The 24,172-nt window shown below is 45.3% G+C and overlaps 1 protein-coding gene across 1 annotated transcript; it reads right to left on the bottom strand.

Moving 5' to 3' along the window:
• Window positions 1-918: 918 nt before the first annotated feature.
• AP1M2 (adaptor related protein complex 1 subunit mu 2) lies at window positions 919-23,390 on the bottom strand. Its single transcript, XM_035097295.2, has 12 exons — window positions 23,244-23,390; window positions 20,649-20,805; window positions 19,251-19,318; window positions 17,577-17,707; window positions 16,286-16,433; window positions 12,988-13,114; window positions 10,705-10,847; window positions 9,149-9,220; window positions 8,009-8,167; window positions 5,903-6,028; window positions 3,964-4,039; window positions 919-2,789 (listed from the first exon to the last, which is right to left on the bottom strand). The coding sequence occupies exons 1-12, from the start codon at window positions 23,283-23,285 to the stop codon at window positions 2,767-2,769; spliced, it is 1,272 nt and encodes a 423-aa protein (XP_034953186.2). The 5' UTR covers window positions 23,286-23,390; the 3' UTR covers window positions 919-2,766.
• Window positions 23,391-24,172: the final 782 nt, after the last annotated feature.

The raw sequence follows: 24,172 nt of genomic DNA, 5'->3' as shown, positions 1-24,172 counted from the left end.
CTGCATGAAGTGGGCACCTGCCAAAATCTGCTGGTGAGGGCTTTGGCTACTTGCTGTGTTTAGCAGGTTTCTCCTTGAACATACTGTAGATAGGAAGCTAATACAGTCGTACCTCGGAAGTTGAACACCTTGTAACTTGAACATTTTGACTTTGCAAACCCAGAAGTGAGTGTTCCTGTTTGCAAACATTCTTTGGAACCCAAACGTCCAGCACGGCTTCCGTGGCTTCCGATTGGCTGCAGCAGCTTGGTTTCCGAACATTTTGAAAGTCGGACGGATTCCGTTCCACTTCCGAGGTACGACTGTACAGACTTGGAACAAATCACACAGCAGCCCCAGGACTAATTTCTCTGATTTGCACACATTCCTTTATGCAAGATCTAAGCTGGGGTTTCGCTATTTTGTTTGTTTGAGGGGAGGGGGACACACACAGATATTTTAAAAGCTTGAACCCAGGCGCCAGGACATTCTTTGCATGTGCTCTGCCACCCACCACTTTGCAGGAATTGGTTTTGGAGGCTTGCAAGTTTGCCTCTGGGCTGCAGTTGGTACTGCTGGATCTGCAGGGGAACTGAATCAGGCATGAACCACATTATATTAGGGAGTGACAAAGTCCTAACAGGTGGAAGAGTCTGGGACAGGCCTAAATTGAAGGTCTTTATAATGCAATTACTTTCTGCCATCTTGTTGCTGCAGACCAACAAATCCTTTTCTGGGATTTTTCTCACTTTGAGGCAGCTTCACTACTAATGAAATAGATCTGTACATGGATCCACTTATATGGTGAGGCAGTGCTTTTTTTATTCATATATATACTGGTATATATATAGGTACTCTCATTTTCCTACTCATATTGAAAAACTGCCCCTCAATGAGGCCAAACTTAGATTCACAAAATGTTTAGGAGTATGTGTACCCCCCCCCGGGGGGGGGGGGAAGCACTGCGTTGAGGTATTTTTTCACAGTATCACCACATTTATTTTATCCGCTTGCTTTTAGTGGCTTAAAGAGGGAAAGTTGGGAGACTAGAATTCCCTTTTCTCAAAGGGTCCAATTCAGGTTCAGGTTCCTATACAAATCAACAGTAAAGGTAAAGGGACCCCTGACCATTAGGTCCAGTCGTGACCGACTCTGGGGTTGCGGCGCTCATCTCGCGTTATTGGCCGAGGGAGCCAGCGTACAGCTTCCAGGTCATGTGGCCAGCATGACAAAGCTGCTTCTGGCGAACCACAGCAGCACATGGAAACGCCGTTTACCTTCCTGCCGGAGCGGTCCCTATTTATCTACTTGCACTTTGACGTGCTTTCGAACTGCTAGGTTGGCAGGAGCTGGGACCGAGCAACGGGAGCTCACCCCGCCGCGGGGATTCGAACCGCCAACCTTCTGATCGGCAAGCCCTGGGCTCTGTGGTTTAACCCACAGTGCCACCCGCTTCAGACTATTTCCGTAGCAACCACATCACTGAGACAAGAGCAAATCAAAGGAAGATGGATAGACAAGTTATCAGATGCTTGCATCCTAATTCTCTGTGTTATTCAAATGTGACGTCACTGCATTAAATGGGCCTCACTCCAATATAAATGTGCATAGACTAGTATCAATAAATATCAAGTGGATTAATTGCTAATCAGCTGGACATTCTCTTTTCCTGACCTTAGAGATGAAACCGAAGAGAGATTTAATTAGGGGAAATTGCATGTGGAGTTTTTCAAATAAACTAATTGAGAGGCAAAAGGAGCTATGAAGAGCACAAACAGGCCTGAGCTTCAGCATTCCTCTCCAAATAATATTTGCTATTTTCGCTGTCAGGTGTCCAGAACGATAAGGCCGGCTATTGTAAGAACTGGCCAGTATGATTGCAAGCAGCTCCACTTGTTGGCTGTAGTGAGGATGCTTAGAATGGAGGAAGGAGGTGGAATAAAAAAACCAAAGGAAATGAGGACTAAGGACACACAACAGCGTCATGGTCACCCAGTCGAAATGGCCCGATTCCATTTCAACTTCTGTTTACAGCTCATTGTGGGCTAAAGGGGAAGTAGTTTTGGGTCACAAATCTTAAAAAGGAGGTAGCCACTATTCTCATCATACAATTGGGGGCGGGGAAGGGGCTTGTTTGCAGCCGCCCAGTGAGTTTGTGCCCTGAAGCTTCTAGCTCCAGCTTCTACACAATGGCAGGCAATACTCTCCCTGCCTCTCTCTTCACCAGGCAAACCTGCAGAGCAACAAGGTGTTTGTGGGGAGCTCAGCTTACCTTCCAGGCTGAGCTGAATGCTACACTCAGGTGAATGCTGCCCGCGGGTGAAGCCCAACGCATCTCCCCCTGATGAGAACGCCAAGCTAAACCTTTGGAGGAAAGCAACACCACTGGTTCTGTGGAACCGTCTAAAGGAGGGAGGTTCTGAAAGACGGCAAGGCACCTGGAAGAGTCTCTCCATCCAGGAGCCTTGGCAAGGCACAGCCGGTCGGCGTTTCGCCAGAGGTAAGTCCACCGCCACTCAGGTAGGGAAGCAATGCAGGTGCCATCTCGGGCAACAACCGCAGAGCCGTCATTTCCCCCTGCAGGGATTGGGCAAACCAGCCCAAGGACTATTGCCAAATCGAGCTGTGGTTGGGCAAAGGCGCAGGGTGGCATTTTGAGAGGAGGAGGAGGGATACACACACACACACACACACACACACACACAATTTGCTTCAGAGAGTGCCAACAGAGTAAAAGGATTCTAGACCATTCAGGCTTCTTCATTCTTGATGGTGTCCAGCTCTGCACTAATGTGTCCGGAGCTGGTAATCTGGAACAAAAAAAGGTAGAGGCTATGTTAGGCCTGGGTTGGGCCAGAAAGTTTCTTTAAAGTTCTGCCTCTTCCCGGAGCAGCTGTTAGGCCTGCAGGAGATGCTGAGCGATCAGGACAGGCAGGAACAAACCTGCAAGGAGGGAGGGAGCATTAGGAACGTGCTCTCTCCAGGTCTCAAAAGTTTCTCGTCTGTGAAATGGGAACACTGACAAACTCCCCCACAGGGCTAATAGGATGGTGGAAAGTGGCCAATATTGTGTCAGTTAAAAACAAAAAACAAAAGAGGAGGGTTTCCAGAGATTGAGAAATCCAAATAATTACAAACCTGTATTGCTTCTCTCTTGGGTAGATTCACAGCTAGAACTGCGAAACATATACAGGTGAAACTCGGGAAATTAGAATATCGTCGAAAAGTGCATTTATTTCAGTAATGCAACATAAAAGGTGAAACCAGTATATGAGATAGATGCATGACATGCAAAGCAAGATATGTCAAGCCATTATTTGTTGTAATTGTAATTATTTGTCGTTAGGCGGGTCAATTATAAATGGAATGTAATTAATGAAATGTAATAGCGATGTTTATTTTTGTATTATTGCAACTATTTGTTTTATTACTGTTGAATTTCCAAAAGAGTTTGTAAAAATTAAAATAAATAATAATAATAATAATAAGTTGCATTACTGAAATAAATACACTTTTCGATGATATTCTAATTTTCCAAGTTTCAACTGTATGTGCTGCATAAACGGCACACAGTATTCTAAATGCAGTTCATTTTTATTATTATTATTGTAACTATTTGGTTATTACTGTGGGACTTCCAAAAGAAAGCATTTGTGAAAATTAAAAGAAAAATAAAAAATAATAAGTTGCATTACTGAAATAAATCACTTTTTGACGATAGTCTAATTTTCCGAATTTCACCTGTAGAAGAAGAACGAGCCTTGCTGAAAGGGAATCAGCATGGCTTCTGCACAGGGAATCTTGGGACAAGTCTTTTAGGGGCAATTGTTAGTCATGGTCATGGTCTGACGCTCTAAGCACTCCACCACATTGGCTCCAGCAGAAAAGGATCATCATACAGCTTTTAGTACACAGAAAATGCTCAGCCAGGGAAAGCCAATGTCTGTACAACCTGTATGTAGCTCAGCTTCCTTGACAACTTACCCCCACTCTGGGTGATGTAGCGGACCCACGGCAGAGCCTGGTACCCACTCTTCTCAATTATCTTCATGTACCGCACCTGGGTTAGAGAGGGGTAGCAGAGCAGAGGACAATATCAAAGGAGGACATCCGTCAACCTCCTCTAAATCACCCATCGCCAGCTGGTCACAATGAAAGGCACTTCAAGTCTACACAGCATCTTGGCAACTTGCCCCTGCCCCACCTTCTCCCAAAGAGATATTGGCTTCATCATCATAATTTACCGCCCTTCATCCGAAGATCACAGGGCATTTCACAACAGAAAAATACAAAATGAAAAAACAAAATACATAACAAAAGCAAAACACACCAATAACCCCCCTCCCACAGGCACATTTAAAAGGCCATGGGATGTTAATCAGCCAAACTCCTGGTTGAGGAGAAACATATCCGCCTGGTGCCAAAATATATGTATGTAATGAAGGCGCCAGGGCATTTGTTTGTGTCCATCTCAGGTTCATGGGAAAGGAACGCTTGGATCATTATTTTTCAATGAACATTTTAAACTGGTCTCAAAGTGAAGGAAGGGCTGTAGCTCCGTGGTAGAACAGATCCTTTGCATGCAGAAGGTCCCTGATTCAATCCCAGGTAGGGCTGGGGGAAACTCCTCTGTGAAGCCCAGAACTGTCAGCATAGACAATGCTGAGCTGCTCTATGGACCAATGCAGTGGTCTGCCTTGGCATAAGACACTTCCCTATGTTCCTAAAGGAACAATAACCTGATTGGTGAGCCAAGTGTGGTTTACATGAGGGGAGGGGGAAGAGAGAGAAATGGTCAGCTTTCGTACCTGCGTATTTGCTTTGTTCAGGCTTGGGAAGTGTGCTTAATTGGGGACAGGTAAGAGAGCAGAGAAGGAAAACAAGCCATTCCAGCGGTACTCCAGACATTCCCATTTCTATAAGCTAAGGAACAGAAGGGAACAACACCTTTCCCCCCTACAATGAGCTTGAAAGGACTGAGTCCCTGTTTACAGCAGCATAAATTGGATTGGGAACATCCAGGAAGTCTCTTGACACACACCTGTTAGAGTCAACGTCCCCAATAGAGATTTATTGTGTGTCAAACCCACAGGTGATCCTGCTATCCTTGCTGGAGGAGAACTTTCAGTGCTGAGGGTTGGGCAGAAAGACTGCAGCAGACACACACACACACACACACACACACACACACGTTGTGGTTGTTGTTGTTGTTAAAGAGGGTTGCGGGTAAGGCTAGGATTCTGGGTTGCATAGTCCCTATCCTGCCTAGGAGAGCTAGGCAGGGAGCTAGGATTCAGTGCATTCCCTATTATTATTATTATTATTATTAGTAGTAGTAGTAGTAGTTTTCAATTTAAAAATTACAGCATTTTCCATTCTTTTACAGTAGTTCTTTTAGACGTCCCACCCAGCGTTCCATGACAGTTCTTTATAAATCTTACTTAGCTGCACATACATTCATTCCTTCACCTTATTTTCCACATTCTCATAACCTTTATATGTTGTCAACTGTTGGTCACAAGGTATCCCCTACCTGGAATTTATATTTTGTTTAAATATTCCCCTAAATACTTCCACTCACTCCTCATCCATTTGCAGTGTGTTCTCTCCCATCACCAGCAGGAGCCATTGAAACAAGTTCAAATATTGGACTTCCAGAGAGTTTAAATCCTCAACTACAGTGTAATCGACATGCCCCTTTTCGTATGCAGCTTTGGGAAGAGAGTTTGAATAATTCCAGGAACCATTTTATATCAGCAGATGGTAGCTACTTGCTCTTAACGTTTTAGCCAACCACATGCCGTTTGTGCTAAATCACAGCTTGGAGTCTGCTTGCTTTTCAATCACACCACCGCCACAAAAAGCCAGCTCTCACAAGTGTACAAGGCCTCGCTTCGCCATCTCCCAATCCACTCCAGCTCACCTGTATCCCAGAGACTGTGAAGTAGGGGATCTCAAAACGGACTGAGATGGGCGGACGTCCCTCCAGCTCCTCATTCTCAACACTGGGCAGCCCAAAGTGGGCTCTCATCAAGTACTCCTTGCCACCCTGCAGAGCCAAATGCAAGAGAAGGTAAGGTCTTCTTCTTTAAGTCAACGGTTATGCAAGCCAGCCAAGGCAACAACCTGACCAAGAAGTGTAAATGGAGTTCGTCAATGGCCATCGGAAAGGGGCAAGAAAATCCACCGCTGGCATTTCTGGAAGTCCTTACGGATCACATCCATGTGTGTGTTTGTTTTTTTAAAATGTATTTTTATTAAATATTTCTTAGTTTACAAAAATACATGCATTGTCTCTTTTTTCAAGTTGCGTTTTTACGGATCAGTTTCATTTGTTGTGAAATATTAGTTGTGAGACATGCAGTATTAGGTTGGGAAGAAAAGCGGGGAGAGGGGAGAATTGTGAGTGGGGTGGTGATGCAAATATAATAATAATAAATGAAATAATAATAATAATTTATTTATCCCCCACCCATCTGGCTGGGTTTCCCCAGACACTCTGAGCTGCTCCCAACAGAATATTAAAAACACGACAGAACATCAAACATTAAGAACTTCCCTAAAGAGGGCTGCTTTCCAATGTCTTCTAAAAGTCAGGAAGTTGTTTATTTCCTTGATATCTGATGGGAGGGCGTTCCACAGGGAGGGTGCCACTACCAAGAAGGCCCTCTGCCTGGTTCCCTGTAACCTCACTTCTCGCAGTGAGGGAACCGCCAGAAGGCCCTCGGAGCTGGACCTGTGTGTCCGGGCTGAGCGATGGGGGTGGAAACGCTCCTTTGGGTATACCTCTATTCTTTTAATTAGTGTATGTGTGGGGCTTTGCATCAGTGTCACTTTTATGGGTTCTCTTACTATTCACTTGTTGTATTTCCTTGGTGGTGAGAGACGTTAGGGTGGCCAAGGGTTTGGTTGGTTGTCTTTGGTTGGCTGTAGTGAGATTTGTTTGTGTGTGTGTGTGTGGATTTTTGGATCACATGCTGTCAGGGGACCTTCCTATAGGGAACTTCCCCCCCCCCATCCTGCTGACCAGCACTTTGCCCAGTGAGAGCAGCAGCAGTGGGTCAGGTGGGGGGCATGAGGAAGTTAGCGGGATGGAGGAGGCAAGGCTCAGTGATGTGGGAGAGCCCTTGGCCAAGAGGTGGAGGGGAACAGGCCGCCCCTTCCGGCGCCCGAATTAAGGCGCGCCACTAAACGGAAGGTCGGGAGGCGGCGTTTTGGGGTGCCCAAGCTCTTATGCTGGTCACACAACAGGAAACGTCCACTCCCGGATTCTGCAAGTGACTAGGAGGTCATGTTTTCTGTTACCTCTGCACTGTAAATACGATGCACAAGAAATCATTAAAGACAAGCATGGACTTGGGCGTCTTTACTCAAGAGTAGCCGCAACAACACCATTACACGTGCATTCATGTTTTCTCAAGGTTTGCTGGCACCTAATGGGCAGGGAGGGATTCATGAGCAGCTATAGCACGCTTAATAGTGGAAGCTCTTGACCAGGGGTAGGCAACCTAAGGCCCGTGGGCCGGATGCGGCCCAATCGCCTTCTCAATCCGGCCCGCGGACGGTCCGGGAATCAGCGTGTTTTTACATGAGTAGAATCTGTCTTTTTCTTTAAAATGCATCTCTGAGTTATTTGTGGGGCCTGCCTGGTGTTTTTACATGAGTAGAATGTGTGCTTTTATTTAAAATGCATCTCTGGGGTATTTGTGGGGCATAGAAATTTGTTCATATTTTTTCCCCAAACTATAGTCTGGCCCACCACAGGGTCTGAGGGACGGTGGACCGGCCCACAGCTGAAAAAGGTTGCTGACCCCTGCTCTTGACCAATACCAACTGCACTCCTCTTCCATTGTCACTCAACAAACTTGCATGAGCACTGGACCATGTAACAGAATTGCCCCCTTTTCCCTTCCCAAATGCAATGGAGATGTCCTGGGGGTTAAACCTGCATCTTTAAAGTCCTCTGCAAAATTCAAGGGACAAAATGGGGGAGGAGATTTGTGGGGAAAGGGGCATCTCTCTCTCTCACCGGGAACGACTTGATGCTCCAGACGACAACATTCTTCTCAGGCTGGTATTTTGCGCTGCCGATGCTGGTTTTGAACTTGGGCGAGTCGGCATCACTCGGGACCGGGACAAATATCTCTACTCCATTGGCCACAGATTGCTTCTTGAATTGGCCCTTTGCCTTTCCAAGAGGGAGAAAGACAGAGAGATGTTTGCAACAGTGTGTGTTTCCCCCATAAGTCTCTGCCATAAGAGAAGGTGAGCCAAGGTACATTCTACCACATGTGGTGGACATGTAAAATAATAAAAGAATTCTGGGAAATGATATAGAATGAATTGAAAAAAATGTTTAAGATGACTTTTATAAAAAAAACAGAAACCTTTTTATTAGGACTAATAGGAGATGAAATACCTAAGGACTTTAAAAGACTGTTTATGTATGCAAGAATAGCCACAAGAATGCTTTTTGCGCAGAAGTGGAAGGAAGAGGAAATCCCAACTAAAGAAGAGTGGATAACCAACATGATGGACTATGCTGAAATGGCGAAGAGGACTGTGAAGATCAGACACCAAGACGATAAAAATGTTAGTAAGAGTGGAAATTTTTTTATAGAATATCTTAAAGACCACTGCAGATATCTAAAAACGTTAGCAGGATTGTTATAACTCTTATAATGTAATATGACTTTAGTTTAAAAACGGGGGATACAAAATGAATTTGAAAAATGTAATTAGATGCAGTAGAAGGAATAGCAAAAATTGGAAACCAGGGGAGGGTGGGGGAAGTCCGGGGATTTAAGTAATCTCAGATGTGTACAAATTGAAAATGATTTAAATGTATATGGATTTTGTCTAAAAAACGAAAATAAAATATTTTTTAAAAAGAGAGAGAGAGAAGGCGAGCCAATGCAAGCTTTGAGCCAGGAGGAGCAGAGCTCATCACTGCTTTAGTGCTCCATGGAAGACTTTGAAGTGATCTCATTTCTCCAAAGCCAATACAAATCCCGCTCTTGGATGATTTGGAGCAGCTGTTAAGAGTGAACAAAATCTATAGCAATAAATACCCAAATATATTGTGTCCTCTTTATTATGTGTTTTCCTCCAATCGCCCTCATTATGGAAGCCTTGGGTAAGGGTGGCAGTATCCCTCAAAGAGACTCACCTTCACCATAATCTCCACTCGGCTGTGAGAGAACTTCTCAATGACAGACTCTATCCAGATGAGGGGCTTCACCTTCAAGCAAAGAGAGAGAGAGAATCTCATTCATGGGGGTCCAGAGCCTCCAGCAGGTTAGGGTCAAAGAGCAAAAGGTTAATGGGAAGTGTGTCAGGCATGATGAAAGCTCAGAACACCTACAAATCCTGTCTTCTCGGCTTAATGTATACTTGATAAATCTTGTGCCACCTTGGAGTAGCCAGGCAAAAGACCCTAAGAACCAGGTCGTATTTATCTTGCATTCACCAAATAACTGTTATCATCAACATTTGGTGACTGCAAGATGAATACTGCAAATAGTTATTTTCCTATTGCTTGAACAAGTGCCAGGGCAATAGGACACATCTGATAGGAGGAGAGAGTTTTTGGAGAGACCATCCCTGGCCTTCCTCTGAGCTTTAACATTTAACAACAATGGGTTCTATTAAGTGTCAGGTTGGGGGGAAAAGCATAGCTGCCAAGTTATCCCTTTTTTACAGGGATTTTCCCTTATGCTGAACAGGCTTCCTCGCGAGAAAAGGGAAAACTTGGCAGCTATGGGGGAAAGAGATCTGAGAAAGAGAGCAATGCCTTTTGAAGTACTATGAGAATGTACAAAATGATGGGGTTATCTCTAGTGTGATTTATCCAACAGTGCAAAACTGCATATATAGGATTGCAGTTCCACATGCATAGCTGCCAAGTACCCCGCTTTCCCCGGGAAACCCCCGTTTTTACTTACCTTTTTCCGGTGGTCCCCCGTATCACTTCATCTCCCGTTTTTCTCCGTTATTTTCTCCTGCCGGCGGCCATTTTTTTTCTTTCCGATTTGCCCTTCTATGGGCACCAAAAATGGCCACCGCCGGCTTCAAAAGTCGCATCTACGCATGTCCGGAAGTGCATAGAAGCAACTTCCGGTGTCAGCGGCGGCCATTTTTGGTGCCCATAGATGGGCGGAGCGACATCGGACGTTGCATCGACGCACTTCCTGACATGCGTACAAGCGACTTTTGAAGCCGGCGGCGGCCATTTTTTGTGCCCATAGAAGGGCAAAGCGACACCGGAAGTTACGTCGACGCAACCTCCGGTGTCACATGGCTGCCGTTCCCGGATTCTGCAGTCCGGGACTTGGAAGGTAAGTCCACATGTCTTATAGCGGCAGAGAATAGATGTCTCAATATATAGAGAATCTGCACCACCACAAGGCCAGCCAGCTGCAACCGTGAGTGGCTCAAGATCTGAAGATAACGCACACGGCTTCCTCAGCAAGGAACCAGTTCGTCAACTGGGCATAATTCCTGCTATCCTTCTGCAAGGAACTCTCTCTTCCCTGACAGCATCAGCCTATAGATAAGTAGGCAAATGACCTAGCTGGGCATGGATCATTAAGAAAAAAGCTAATCTGGGAAAATTAGGCAGCTACTGCCTCAGTGCAACCATGCACCAAGGAGTTGCCTCTGTACCCAATGAAGATGAGATCACCATGGTATCACTTTTTCCTAGGGTCCGAATCCCAGACTAACCTGTGTGTTCAGCCGATAGGACATGAGCTCAAAATCTCCATCAGGTGGGATAAAGGAGATGGTCCGGTCATTGTCAAAACGTGACAGCCGCACGCATTGATGGAACTTGACGTCCTCCAGCTCCACAGACTTACTTTTTCCACCTGAGAAGTCAGAAGTGTGGCTGTCACAATTGCCCAGGGGGTAGCAGGGGAGAGACTATGCTCTAGCCAGAAAGAAATAGCTGCCCATCCTTGTGATTCTTGGCCTCTCAGAACTCCAAGCCTTCAGTGGGGAAGGTGCTTGCAAAGGAGGGTGTTTTTTTAAAGTTATCATTAAAGCCCTCAACTTTAAAACACAAACACGCAAAGACTGGAAGCAGCAGAAATATGTGAGTATTTGGCAGAAAAGAACAGAGGCTGTCCATTCCCAAAACACGAGATCCACACCATGGGAAATGGGTTTGACTAGCCAGCTAAACCAGGGGAGAATGGGTCTCAAACCCTCCATGAGTTAGGGACTTTCCTTGCATGCAAAGACAGGCTCTGCTGAATGAAGCAGATGAGACCAAGAGTGGGTCCAATGGTGAAGAAGGCAGTTTCTGCCTTTGCCATAGAGGGAAGTGAGGGGTAGATGGGGCTCACCCAGCTGGGAAGGGAGCCCCTCTAGAAGGGAAACTCTCTCATCCTAAACCTCTGCTGCTTTGCAGTACAGTGGAACCTCGGTTTATGAACACCTCGGTTTATGAATTTTCAGTTTATGAACGCCGCGGACCCATCTGGAACGGATTAATTCACTTTCCATTACTTTTAATGGGAAAGTTCGCTTCAGTTTATGAACGCTTCAGTTTATGAACAGACTTCCGGAACCAATTACACCCATGTTTCAGTTTATGAACGCTTCAGTTTAAGTACTTCGCGGACCCGTCTGGAACGGATTAATCCACTTTCCATTACTTTCAATGGGAAAGTTCGCTTCAGTTTATGAACGGTTACTCCGCGGACCGTCTGGAACGGATTAATCCACTTTCCATTACTTTCAATGGGAAAGTTCGCTTCAGTTTATGAACGCTTCAGTTTATGAACAGACTTCCGGAACCAATTGTGTTCATAAACCAAGGTACCTTTACCAGGAGGTAAAGGTAAAAAGGTAAAGGGACCCCTAACCATTAGGTCCAGTCGTGACCGACTCTGGGGTTGCGCGCTCATCTCGCATTATTGGCCGAGGAAGCCGGTGTATAGTTTCCAGGTCATGTGGCCAGCATGACAAAGCCGCTTCTGGCAAACCAGAGCAGCACATGGAAACGCCGTTTACCTTCCCGCTGTAGCGGTTCCTATTTATCTACTTGCATTTTGACGTGCTTTTGAACTGCTAGGTTGGCAGGAGCTGGGACCAAGCAACGGGAGCTCACCCCGTCACAGGGATTCGAACCGCCGACCTTCTGATCAGCAAGCCTAGGCTCAGTGGTTTAACCACAGCGCCACCTGGGTCCCTATCTTCAGGAGAAGAAAAGGCTAAGGAGTGAATTCTACGCCAATCTGCAGTAAAGTCCCTAAGGTGGTTGGATGGCACCTCGGACACCTCCTTCCGGCCACTCCTGCAGCCAAGCCGGTGCCAAATGTCTTCCTCTACTTTCCTTTGGACCCCGTCTTGTCGTCTGGGCAGCCCAGGATCTCCAGGCTTGCACTCCAGGGAGGCCACTTGGGTGCTGTTAACACAGCAGTATGTCTTCACCCCTGGAGGCGCACTCCATTCTTTCTCAAGACTGATGGATGGCAACAGCAGCAGCAGCAATTGTTTTTTAATGAATGCTTTCCCTCACCTATGTTTTTTTTATTGTTTCTGCTTTAGCTGTGCAAGCCACCTTGAGTCCCAGGCAGGGGGAAAGCTGTGATGCAATTGAATAGACTAATAATTGATCATAATGATGAGAATAATAAAAGGTCCTCTCTCCCCCCCCTCCCAAATAAAGTTACCAGCAAGTTAATGATGAATGAAAGAAACAGCATTTTTCATAGACACACCCAGATGTGTGGGTGCTGCCCTGGTGTTTCAGTGCAGAGGGAAAGATGCCCCCCCAAAAAAATGTACTTTCATGAATGCTACTTTTAAAAATAAGCTCCTGGGCTGAAATTACACCTTATCCACATAAGATGAAAAACCACAACAATAAGCAAAATCTCTACTGTGCTCCCCAGCCAAATCTAGTGTCATTCAGCCCAACACCTCCTGCTGCTGGAGGCTCTCTCTGCCCAGCCCACCCAACTGCTGGTGCTCCTGCTTTCAGGGCACTGGGTGACTTACGTCCTGTGATCTCAAAGAGCACCCTGTCGTTGAGGCCCAAACGCAGCTCTGGCATGCCGGAGAGGAAGACTTTCAGCTTGATGGAGCCCACAATCTCACTCAGCAGGACACTCCCATTGGCATTAACCTGGAAGAGAGAGCAGAGTCTGAGTCTCGGGGTCACAATTCCTCTCCTCTCCTCTCTTTGCCTGGAAGAAGGGTGGCTTCTCCCTCCTGTCCCTGATAACAGCCAGGCTGAAATTGCAGCACTAGTCTTGGAATGAGCTAGTTCAGTTTAATGCAGTTTGCTGAATTAGTTCAAAAATCTCTTAACTATGCTTTATAGTAGAGTGAAACCCAGCCAGATTGGCGGGGTAGAATCATAGAATTATAGAGTTGGAAGAGACCACAAGGGCCATCCAGTCCAACCCCCTGCCAAGCAGGAAACACCATCAAAGCATTCTTGACATATGCCTGTCAAGCCTCTGCTTAAAGACCTCCAAAGAAGGAGACTCCACCACACTCCTTGGTAGCAAATTCCACTGCCGAACAGCTCTTACTGTTAGAAAGTTCTTCCTAATGTTTAGGTGGAATCTTCTTTCTTGTAGTTTGAATCCATTGCTCCGTGTCCGCTTCTCTGGAGCAGCAGAAAACAACCTTTCTCCCTCCTCTATATGACATCCTTTTATATATTTGAACATGGCTATCATATCACCCCTTAACCTTCTCTTCTCCAGGCTAATCATACCCAGCTCCCTAAGCCGTTCCTCATAAGGCATTTTTTCCAGGCCTTTGACCATTTTGGTTGCCTTCCTCTGGACACGTTCCAGCTTGTCAGTATCCTTCTTGAACTGTGGTGCCCAGAACTGGACACAGTACTCCAGGTGAGGTCTGACCAGAGCAGAATACAGTGGTACTATTACTTCCCTTGATCTAGACTCTATACTCCTATTGATGCAGCCCAGAATTGCATTGGCTTTTAAAGCTGCTGCATCACACTGTTGACTCATGTATATGGGGTATAAATAATAATAAAAAAATATTATATCATAAAATTGTGGAAACCATTTGGAAATAGTGTATTTCTGAGGTTTGATGGCTCATAACCCCACTTTTTGGAGTAACACCATGAAATTATATATCAATAGAAAGATAATTTAATGAAGAATGTAATGCAACAAAGTTTGTTCAATTATCTGTATTCTATCAAAGGTTATAGCCAAATAACCAGAAAAAGGAAGCACAACTTGCTTAGGTTGAAATGTAGTAGTTTTCCTTCATTTGAATTTAGCCAATGAGCATGAGTGCTTAGAGAGACAATCACGTGTTATGTGCCATCAAACCTCGGAAATGCACTTTTTCCAAATTTTGGCTACTAGTATAGTTCCCACAACTGCTGAGTGAACTGAATGTGAAGTGTTCATTTTAAATGTTTTCTTAGCTTCAGTTTCAATCTCCTACATGCATTTTCTACTGATTAGATTCTTTGGGCTTTGAAGTTTAAAGAGCTTAATTGTTGGGAATAATAAACCAAACAATTCACATTCCACTGTGTTTTCTTAAGCATATTTTATACTTCAGCACAGCAGCTTGTAACATTCCGAATGCTGAAGGTAAAATAGTTTGGATGTATTTGAACTGAACATGAACAGAACTAAAGGGACGAATGTAAACTGGAATTAGTTCCTTTTTGGACACATTGAATTTGAATTCAGACTAGTCCCTTTTTAAAATGAACTTTCAAAGCCCAGGGAAGTTACCCACCAGTATACAAAACATCATGGAAACCACATTATTCAGTACTTCGATGTGCTGTGTGCAAACTGAAATCATGTATGAGTCCCAACATAATGAAAGTAACAACGTGATGAACTGTGAAATTGTTTGTTTTGTTTGTGCGTTGTGTTTTGTTTGTTGTTATTCTATAAAATTTAATTTAAAAATCATTATGAAATCATATATGAGTGGGCAGACTCAGGCATATTGGATCTGCCCCAAGGGCCTTCTGGCGGTTCCCTCATTGCGAGAAGTGAGGTTACAGGGAACCAGACAGAGGGCCTTCTCGGTAGTGGCACCCGCCCTGTGGAACGCCCTCCCATCAGATGTCAAGGAAATAAGCACCTATCCTATTTTTAAAAGACATCTGAAGGCAGCCCTGTTTAGGGAAGCTTTCAATATTCAATGCTGTACTGTTTTAATACTCGATTGGGAGCCGCCCAGAGTGGCTGGGGAGACTCAGCCAGATGGGCGGGGTATAAATAATAAATTATTATTATTATATGCTTTGTTTTTGCACTAGAAACCAGAGATCCTCCAACTGGATCTAGGTGCAAAATGGGGTTGGAGAGAGAAACAGCACACAAAATTAAGGAACATGCTCAGCCCAGGAAGTGGATCTCAGGACTAGAACTGACGGGGAGAACCATAAAAGTCACTTTGTGCTCCTGGGGGTGGGGGGAACGTGGGATATTTGCATTGCAGGGTGTTGGACTAGATGGCATTTGGGATCCCTTCCAACTCTACGATTCTATGAAATTCACTAAATAAATAAATGCACTCTAATCATAAAGAGATAGAGAGGGAGAAATCTACTCCTGCCCTTCATTTCAGCAGAAAGGAGTGCAGAGCAGCTTTTGTTGCTATTGAGAAACCCCGAAATCGCCCAGGGAATCTCCAGTAGAACAGTTTCTTTCCTAGAGCAATTTTGGCCTTAAATGGAAACTCTGGACTTTGAAGTCATCTTAAATTATCTGTTATATTGTTCTGTATTGTATTGTGCTTATTAGTATTTTAATTTATGTGGAGTGTCCTATTTGAGTTGATATAGCAACCGAGAAATGTCATTGTTCCTGCAAGGGGACAATGGCAATAAAGATTTATTCTAATTCTAAGTCTAGATCCCGAGCTACCTTTTGCCCACTCTCCTTTTCTCATCTTATCATCGTCTCTTCCGAGCTCGTTTGCTATCAAAGCTGATGCTCTGAGAGGAGAAAACACTGGTTCAGGGCAGATCACTACCATCCCTGCGGGAGCACCACCGTCGCCATTGGAAACCAGCACTTGTCTCAAGGGAGATACACACGCCCTTCTCTGAGCAGCTGCCAGCGACACAGCTTTCCTCCTGCGCTCCGCTGAGAAAGGCCAAGCAGCACCTGAGCAACTTCATGCCACCAGAGTTGATACCCATGTAATATTTAAAGGAAGGGAATTCCGATGGGGCAGGTGCCGGAACACGAGAGGGCATGCCAACATTTTAGGCTCCTCGTAATGTTGTCCGGATCCCTGAGTCAGACAGACCCCCATTTCTGCATTCACTCACCAGCAGATTGACAGATTCAATGACATCAATGAAGACTTCGTTCTTCTTATATTTGATGCCCTCCGACCTCCAGGAGACTGCATTGGTGACGGTGGGTGGAACACGAGATTTGCCTGTGTCGAGCTTGTTGCCCTGTTGAGTGATGTACCTACAACAGGGTGAAGGGGGGGCAATATCAAGATCTAGAATGGCCCTCATAAGATGCAGTCGTTCCACCTCCCAACAAGCGCACCTTTTCAAAGGATTGCGGGGGGCTGTAAAGAGCACTTTCTGCTCTCTAAAGCAGATTCAGAATCTCAGCAAAACTTCACATTGCCTGATCTGAAATGCCAATTCAGAATAAAATGCATGTTTGAAGCATTGATAGTTCAGATTTTGACATTTGCTTCTGAGCCCCACAACACTGAAATTTTAAAAAATTCCTTCCAGCAGCACCTTAGAGACCAACTAAGTTTGTCATTGGTATGAGCTTTCGTGTGCATGCACACTTCTTCAGATACACTGAAACAGAATCATAGAAGAATCATAGAATCAGAGTTGGAAGAGACCACAAGGGCCATCCAGTCCAACCCCCTGCCGAGCAGGAAACACCATCAAGGCATTCCTGACATATGCCTGTCAAGCCTCTGCTTAAAGACCTCCAAAGAAGGAGACTCCACCACACTCCTTGGTAGCAAATTCCACTACCGAACAGCTCTTACTGTCAGAAAGTTCTTCCTAATGTTTAGGTGGAATCTTCTTTCTTGTAGTTTGAATCCATTGCTCCATGTCCGCTTCTCTGGAGCAGCAGAAAACAACCTTTCTCCCTCCTCTATATGACATCCTTTTATATATTTGAACATGACTATCATATCACCCCTTAACCTTCTCTTCAGAAGTGTATCTGAAGAAGTGTGCATGCACATGAAAGTTCACACCAATGACAAACTTAGTTGGTCTCTAAGGTGCTGCTGGAAGGAATTTTTTTATTTTGTTTCGACTATGTCAGACCAACACAGCTACCTCCCTGTAACTGAAATTTAAGTATCTCTTCAGACCTCATTTCCCTCAAACTGAGGCCCCCTCAGAAATAAAGTTTGGCCCAAGCAGAATGATTAACATCTGAATTCAACACTTGAGATTTTACACATGGGAAACGTTTTATTCCACTTGAACTCCTATACACCCATCCTCAGCACATGTAGTTTTCAAATCCTGTTAGGTCATTTATTTGCACAATGCCAGAAAGAGGTAGCAGGAAAGCGTGGTGGGGGGAGAGGTTAGGAGAGGGGGAATAGACCAAATGACTTACTCCTGCAAAATTTTACTATCTGTTGTCTGGGGAAACCCAAAATCCATAAGCTCATCCAGCAGTTCATACACAATGACAAAATTGTCGCGGATGCTCTCTTCTTCCAGCTCTTTGAAATATTCAGAAAAGACCTGACAATGAGAGAATGAAAGGTTTCACCCTACTGGATTTTATACAGAAGAGGTGACACACACACACACCAAGCCCAGGGGTGAAGATCCTAGAATTCTGCAGCCCCAATACCCAAATTCCGGAACTTTGATCCATCTGCATTTGGGTCAAGTGCATCTTTCTTGCAGAATTCCCAGTGTGGGATGCATTAGTTATTGGACAAGGAAGATAGGTCGGCCCTTCTGGTATGAATAAGGGGCAGAGAGTTGGCTTCATATGGGTTGCTATACCCCCATTCCAGCCTTGCCAGATGGCGACTTCTACTTCAGTTTTTCCCAAACGTCAGATAAGCAGCACACTTTTATTCTGAATTAAAGTGGGAGGCAAATGCAAAGTAAATTGGATTTACATTTAAAGTCCTTAAGTGTAAGAGTGTTGTTTTAAACTGGTTTCTGTTGGTGCTAAAATGTTGTTGTTGTTTAATTGCTGTGTTGTTTTAACTGTTATAAATCAGAGATGGGGAACCTATGGCTCTCCAGATGTTGCAAGCTACAACTTCCATCATCTCTGTCTATTTGCCATGCTGGCTCAGGCTGGTGGGAGCTTCTGGAGGGCACCAATTTCTCACCCCTGCTGTAAATATTATAAAACTGGGCCTTGAAGTTATTATTACCTTTTAACAAAACTTGAGAGTGAATACGCTAAAAGACAGCATACAAGTTCAGTTTTCAAAGGCTGGAATCAATGGGGTAGAATAAGCCAAATTTTATGCTACGAAGGGCAGACTGGTCTTTCATAAAAGGTAAAGGGACCCCTGACCATTAGGTCCAGTCGTGACCGACTCTGGGGTTGCGCGCTCATCTCACATTATTGGCCAAGGGAGCCGGCGTATAGTTTCCAGGTCATGTGGCCAGCATGACAAAGCCGCTTCTGGCAAACCAGAGCAGCACATGGAAACGCCGTTTACCTTCCCGCTGTAGCGGTTCCTATTTATCTACTTGCATTTTGACGTGCTTTCGAACTGCTAGGTTGGCAGGAGCTGGGACCAAGCAACGGGAGCTCACCCTGTCACAGGGATTCGAACCGCCGACTTTCTGATCAGCAAGCCCTAGGCTTAGTGGTTCAACCACAGCGCCACCTGGGTCCCATACCAGATCCTGGTCTTTCATACCAGACCCTAAAAGGATGCTGTCAGGGTTTGTAGTGCCAAGAGGAAACCAAAACCCTTAAGATCATTTGCAGGGAGGGCAGGGATGCCAACCTGACCAAAATATTGGGGGACCCCAGGTATGCCCTGCCCCGCACAATCGATCACATGGCGCAATGGACACACAGCATTTGAATGGCAATGCCCATCAGCTTTGGGGGCCCCATCAAATATTTTATGGGGGGGAAGGGACCTCAGCCCCTAGGAGTTGGCTCCTATGGGGTAGGGTGATTGTTGTCTGCATGCTACTCCAAGCCAACAGAAGAATGGAGTGGGGAACTCAAAGATAGCAACAGCCTTTCCTATCTTGGTGCCCTGTTGTTCTTTGTACGTTTAAAAATGGCTTCTTGACTTACCTCTACCACTTTATAGAGAAAGGAATACACCAGTGAGGCATTGGCATTCTTCATGGTTAAGGCCACCACTGCATGAAAGGTTATGGGTAAAGAAAAAGATTTCTGAACTGCCGGACTAGAGACTTGGGAAGGAGTATTGGCTTTGGGGGACTCTAGCCTAAACAGAGGACATAGCCACCAATGTCAGGCAGTAGATGAACATTGGGATGCACAGAACCCTCCTGTGGATTCTTCAAAGGTTAAGTTTCCTTCGACTGGATCTTGCACCAGTTTGCAGTTTCCCCTTTTTGGGACCAGCCTTTCAGCTCTCATCTCACAACTCAGCTCCTAACATGAGGCTTCCGTCTAGCCAAAAGGATTCTGCACATGCTTCATTCTTGCCCTTTCTCTATCATTCCAAACAAGTTCAGAAATGCAGGGCCTGCAATCTCCACTTGACTGAAACTTAAGAGCACAGGACAAGGCTAACTGAAAACAAACTGCCAACATCATATTGCTGTTATACAAATCTATGGTGCAACTGCATTTAGAATACTGTGTGCTGTTCACGCAGCACATACAGGTGAAACTTGGAAAATTAGAATATCATTGAAAAGTGTATTTATTTCAGTAATGCAACTTATTATTATTATTATTATTTATTTTAATTTTTACAAACACTTTCTTTTGGAAATTCAGCAGTAATAAAACGAATAGTTGCAATAATACAAAAATAAACATCGCTATTACATTTAATTAATTACATTCCATTTATGATTGACCCGCCTAACGACAAATAATTACAATTAAAACAAATAAAGGTTTGACATATCTTGCTTTGCATGTCATGCATCTATCTCATATATTGGTTTCACCTTTTAAGTTGCATTACTGAAATAAATGCACTTTTTGACAATACTCTAATTTTCCGAGTTTCACCTGTAGTCAAGACTATGGCTCTCCCTCCCAGAGAAGGCAGTGATGGCCCCCAAACTTGAATGGCTTTAGGAGACAAATTCATGGAGGAAAAGGCTACGTGGTACCTCTACTTACGAATAACTCTACTTACGAATGTTTCTACTTACGAATGGAGCTCTCTCCGCCATCTTGGATGTGGTTTAGATAGGATTTTTTCTACTTATGAATTTTTAGATAGGGTTGCTTCTGCTTACGAATTTTTTCTCCCAATGCATTCCTATGGGATTCGACTTACAATTTTTTTCGACTTACAAATGTGCGTTCGGAACGCATTAAATTCGTAAGTAGAGGTACCACTGTACCTGCCCTGCTGGCTATGCTCCACAGATGGAGGCAGTAGTTAGTGCTTCTGAATCCAGTTTGACTTGGGTTTTGCCCCTCACAGGGGCAGCAGCATCCCACCCCCCCTCCCCAGAATTAGCTCAGGCTCTGAAAGGATACAGTAAATGTTGCTGTGCTTGATCCAAAGGAAATGCACTTTTCCGCGGGACAGGAGTGGCGTCAAGGCACTTTCTTCCTCCTTCTGCATCAAGAGCGGCATGAAGTAGTCAATCTCTGACATGCTCACATCTCCTTTGTAGTTGCGGCTGATGAGTGGCTAGAGGATGGGAAGGAAGCTTAAGTCACGCTAGCCTTGCATGGCTAACACTGAGACACCCATCGTGCGTTGCTCACTGATGCTTCCTCTAAGTAGCACCTTGTATGTCATTCATCCACATACCATTTTCCAGGGAGGAGGTTTAGACTGGGACCCTTTACCCACTTACCTGGGAGTAAGCCCCATGGAACTTAATAGGACAGACATCTGAGTAGACACTTGAAGACTTGAAGATGCAAGTTTTCAAGGTTGCATTCTCACCCTGTTTTCCCTGACCACGTACGTGAGTCATAGCACATCCTGGTCAAATAAACAATAGCTCTTCTCTTAGGTTCTCTCCTTTGTGCTTTTCAGAGCCGGCTCTGCCATTAGGTAGAAGCGGCAATTGCCTCAGGTGACAGCTGCCACAGCCTCACTTCTAACCATTTGCCTCTGTGGGAGAACAGAGATGTGCACCACAACCCTCTCATGCACCCTCTAAACTTGCCAGCTGCTGTCGGGTGCGATGGAGGAAACCATCCCCCTAGCACAGCTGAAGTAAGATTCAACTGCCAATCTGGCCAGCTTCTCTACATGGAACAGGGAGGGAGGCAATATCGTCCTTTGCTTCAGGAAGCAAATTGTCTTGTTCCAGCCCTGGTCTTTTTCATCCTTTGATGAAGTTGTTATTTTAGAGGTGTGATGGGAGGGAAAGGAAAGTGCAACTGTACCATAATATTCCCCACTTCCACAGCTGTCTCTGTCACGGACCAGGCTTCACTTTCATGCCACACTTATTTTCAAAAAATGCGATACTGTACCTCCATGATTTTGCCTGCACAAGACGCAGCGCATAAACTCAGCTTTGTGTAAGATAGGGGGCACCCATCATCAGAAGGTTCCCCAAGTACTTCACTTGCAGCAAACTCCTATAGCTAACTACTCCAAAAGTAAGTCCCATTGAGTTCAGTTTGGTTTGCTTCCATGAAGGTAGGTATGGGAATGCAGCCTTAATAGTTGTAGTTGTTATTAATAGCATGCATGTAGATGAATTTTTGGATTGTTTAGAAATGCTTAATCAGAGTACCATTTAACAGCCCCTTAAGGTAGTCAGTATATTTATTACCATCCTATTACAGAATTGGGGGGGGGGGTGTTATTTAGACCAGGCATAGGCAAACCCGGCCCTCCAAGTGTTTCGGGACAACAACTCCCATCATCCCTAGCTAACAGGACCAGGGGTCAGGGATGATGGGAGTTGTAGTCCCAAAACATCTGGAGGGTGGAGTTTGCCTATGCCTGATGTAGACTGTGGTTTGCCTAACAACATGTAGTAAAGCTATAGCTGTGCTGAGACTTGCATTATTACACAGTAATTGTAATTGTTAATAAAATTGCTTTGTGTGTGTGTGTGGGAGGGGATTCTATAAGAACGGGGGTGGGGAGTAAATGGCTGAACGGTATTAGCATGCTTCTCATTCCAGAATTGAACAAACTGAGGATTCTAGCAAATAAATCTTGTTTGTCACCAATCTCCTCAATCTTGTGTTCAGATGTTGACTTTTCCACTCACATTCTTAACTGCTACCTTGCGCTAGCTCTGATACTATTCCTCTCTTCCGCAAATTGGCCTGCTACTGTTCTGAACCCTGCTATCAACTGTTGTTGCTGTTTTGAACGGGTAGCAGCAGGCAGTTCCAGTGTGCACAGCTTATCACCGATAAAACAAATGTTTCCAGTTTCTGTTCCTTAAAGTGATGGGCTCAGGACTCATTCTGCTCTGCTGCTACAGCTCTGGCCCTGCTCTTTAACCCATTTGAAGCAACCCAGCTGGTCGAACAGGCTTCCCTGATGCAACCAGAGCCACCAGGGTGGCAGCAAGCCGGTCCACACATTCCCAGGCTGCCTCCGCTCACTAAGCGGCCACAATTTTCAGACCCTTCCTCAGCCTAGAAAAGGAGGGCTGAAAGGAAACTCTTCCATACCAGCTGCAACAGGAAAGAGCCTGCAATGGAGCACCAAGAAGCCCCAGCTCTGGGATAGGGGGTGGCCAGCCAGACGCAGCACAGGTGGGCCCCATCTCCTGGAAGGTGGCAGCTGTGGGAAGAAACCTTGGCAGCAGGGCCAGGAGCCTCCATCACTCTCCTTGTGCCCAGAGGCAAAGGTGGCCTAGCAGTTAGAAGGCACAGCCAGGCCACCTGGGTGCTACTCCTCTCCCCAGCTGGTCTCAAGAGACTTTAACTTCCTCTTCTCTAGGCTGAAAAGTGAAGGGGGCGGGATAAGGGTACACACAGTATGAATGGAAGTCTAACACCCAGAAACTTGGATCTGCCGAGCGGAAATACTGGAGGGCGTAGAGAGAAGGGGAACTTATTTGGGAAACTTCGCCTGTAGGGTGGAGTCTGCTCTTCAGGTGCTCTGCCCCACCTGAGAGGAAGATCTGGGGGGGTCACACTCACCTTGCCTTTCAGGTCAAGGATAAAAACTGCCGAGGCGGACATGCTGCTGGTGCGCCCACTTCCTCCTCCTCCTCTCTGCTTCGCTCGCTCTCGGCAGCCACCTGGGCTAGGTGAGGGCACTGCGCCTACAGGTGAGCTGAGCTGCCTTAAAGGAGAGGAGGCGGAGGCAGCAGCAGCAGGAGGGTGTGGGATAGAAGTCCTCCGACAGAAAGGAAGTGGGAGGACAGACGTCGCGGTTTCTCTCGAGCGAGGGGCCGGACAGGCGTCGTGTGCACGCGACGCGCGCAAGCGAGTCGCCCCATAGGATCCCAGCCGGGACCCCGATCCCGTAAGAAGAGAGGCTGGGAAGCAGAGAAACGCCCCGTTCTTAATTCTCCACTCGGTTTCCTCATAGAATCCGGATGATGAGTTGGGTTTAGTTTGGTTGGGTTGTAAGTCTCTTTGAGTTGCCCCGGGCAAGTTAAAGGGAGTAACAAATTTAATAAATACCAAACAATAGCCATAATGATGACGACATGGGCGTGGCCAAAGAGGGGCGCCCCCCTAAATCAAGTAAATCAATAAAACTTAATTGAGGTTCTGAGGGGCCCCCCCAACATAAATCCTGGCTACGCCCATGGATGATGTTGATGAAAGGCTCACTTGGTGCCTTCAATCAATATATATCTTTAGGCACCAGGCGAAAAGGTTTCTCTTCAACCAGGCTGATTAACATTCTATGGCTTTTTATTAATATAATTTTTATTAACATTTCTGTTTTACAATTTAAAGTACTCATTTTTACATCTTTAAGATATCAATGACTTTCCTTCTTCTCTTTCCATGGTTCATTTTACATATCATAAATCCCTGCATATTTTACAGAAACTATACCTTTCAGTATTGCATTATTACATTCATCAAAATTTATTTACACTGTTGAATTTATC

The sequence above is a fragment of the Zootoca vivipara genome, chromosome 16 (assembly GCF_963506605.1).
Source record: "Zootoca vivipara chromosome 16, rZooViv1.1, whole genome shotgun sequence".
In the NCBI taxonomy this organism is placed as follows: Eukaryota; Metazoa; Chordata; class Lepidosauria; order Squamata; family Lacertidae; genus Zootoca; species Zootoca vivipara.
This window is presented reverse-complemented; position numbering and strand designations above follow the sequence as displayed.

Excerpts from the sequence above, each read along its gene's own strand:
- AP1M2 (XM_035097295.2), bottom strand. The coding sequence starts at position 23,285 with ATGTCCGCCTCGGCAGTTTTTATCCTTGACCTGAAAGGCAAG. Across the intron at positions 6,029-8,008 it reads GGAGCATCAAGTCGTTCCCG|GGTGGCAAGGAGTACTTGAT; the intron begins GTGAGAGAGAGA and ends TTGGCTCTGCAG. Across the intron at positions 2,790-3,963 it reads CTACATCACCCAGAGTGGGG|ATTACCAGCTCCGGACACAT; the intron begins GTAAGTTGTCAA and ends TTTTTGTTCCAG.